General features: G+C 56.7%; 1 protein-coding gene across 1 annotated transcript in view; it reads left to right on the top strand.

Moving 5' to 3' along the window:
• Positions 1 to 366, top strand: part of SF3A2 (splicing factor 3a subunit 2) — a 7,085-nt gene extending 6,719 nt beyond the window's left edge. The window contains exon 9 of the mRNA XM_017838402.1: positions 122 to 366. Coding sequence (XP_017693891.1) covers positions 122 to 252 — 131 coding nt within the window. The 3' untranslated portion in view covers positions 253 to 366. The remainder of the gene's footprint in view (positions 1 to 121) is intronic.
• The last annotated feature ends 239 nt before the right edge of the window (positions 367 to 605 follow it).

Here is a 605-nt window from a genome sequence, read left to right as displayed (position 1 = left end):
CAATGCCTGAAGACCCTTTCCATGAAGAAATTTCTCCTCATGTCCAACCTGACCCTCCCCTGGTGCATCTTGAGGCCGTTTCCTCTTGTCCTGTCCCTTGCTCCCTCGGGGCCGGGCCCGACCCCCCCAGTGCCACCCCAGCTGCCCCCAGCCCCCGGGGTGCCCCCCCCTGCCCCTCTGCCCCCCATGATGCGGCCGCCGCTCCCCACGGAGGGGCCGGGCACCATCCCCCCTCCACCCCCCTCCAACTGAGGCCGCTCCTGGTCCCACTGGATTTGTCCCTTTCTATCCTCAGATCATGCCCCGTTCAGGGAACAGCTCTGTTTTGTATGAATCTGAATCCTGTAGGTTCATTAAAAGGTTTTCCATTTTCCTTCCTCTCTTTTTCCTGTGGTTTGGGTAAAAACACTGCCGTGGGTTCACGTTCTTTAACCCGTAGAGACAGAAAACATTCCCAGTCTGCTGATATTGGAAATCCTCCAAAGAGGAGGCAAAAGAGAGGGAATCTCAGGGCACCCCCTTTCCTGACTGGACATCTCCATCAACCTCAGCAGTGTTGGCCTGAGGTATCACCCTGACGAGTGTCCCATTATTTACCCCCATTA

Source organism: Lepidothrix coronata, unplaced genomic scaffold (genome assembly GCF_001604755.1).
Source record: "Lepidothrix coronata isolate B3197 unplaced genomic scaffold, Lepidothrix_coronata-1.0 Scaffold336, whole genome shotgun sequence".
NCBI classification, from domain to species: Eukaryota; Metazoa; Chordata; class Aves; order Passeriformes; family Pipridae; genus Lepidothrix; species Lepidothrix coronata.
The sequence above is the reverse complement of the archived record's forward strand: the minus strand, read 5'-3'. Positions and strand labels throughout refer to the sequence as shown.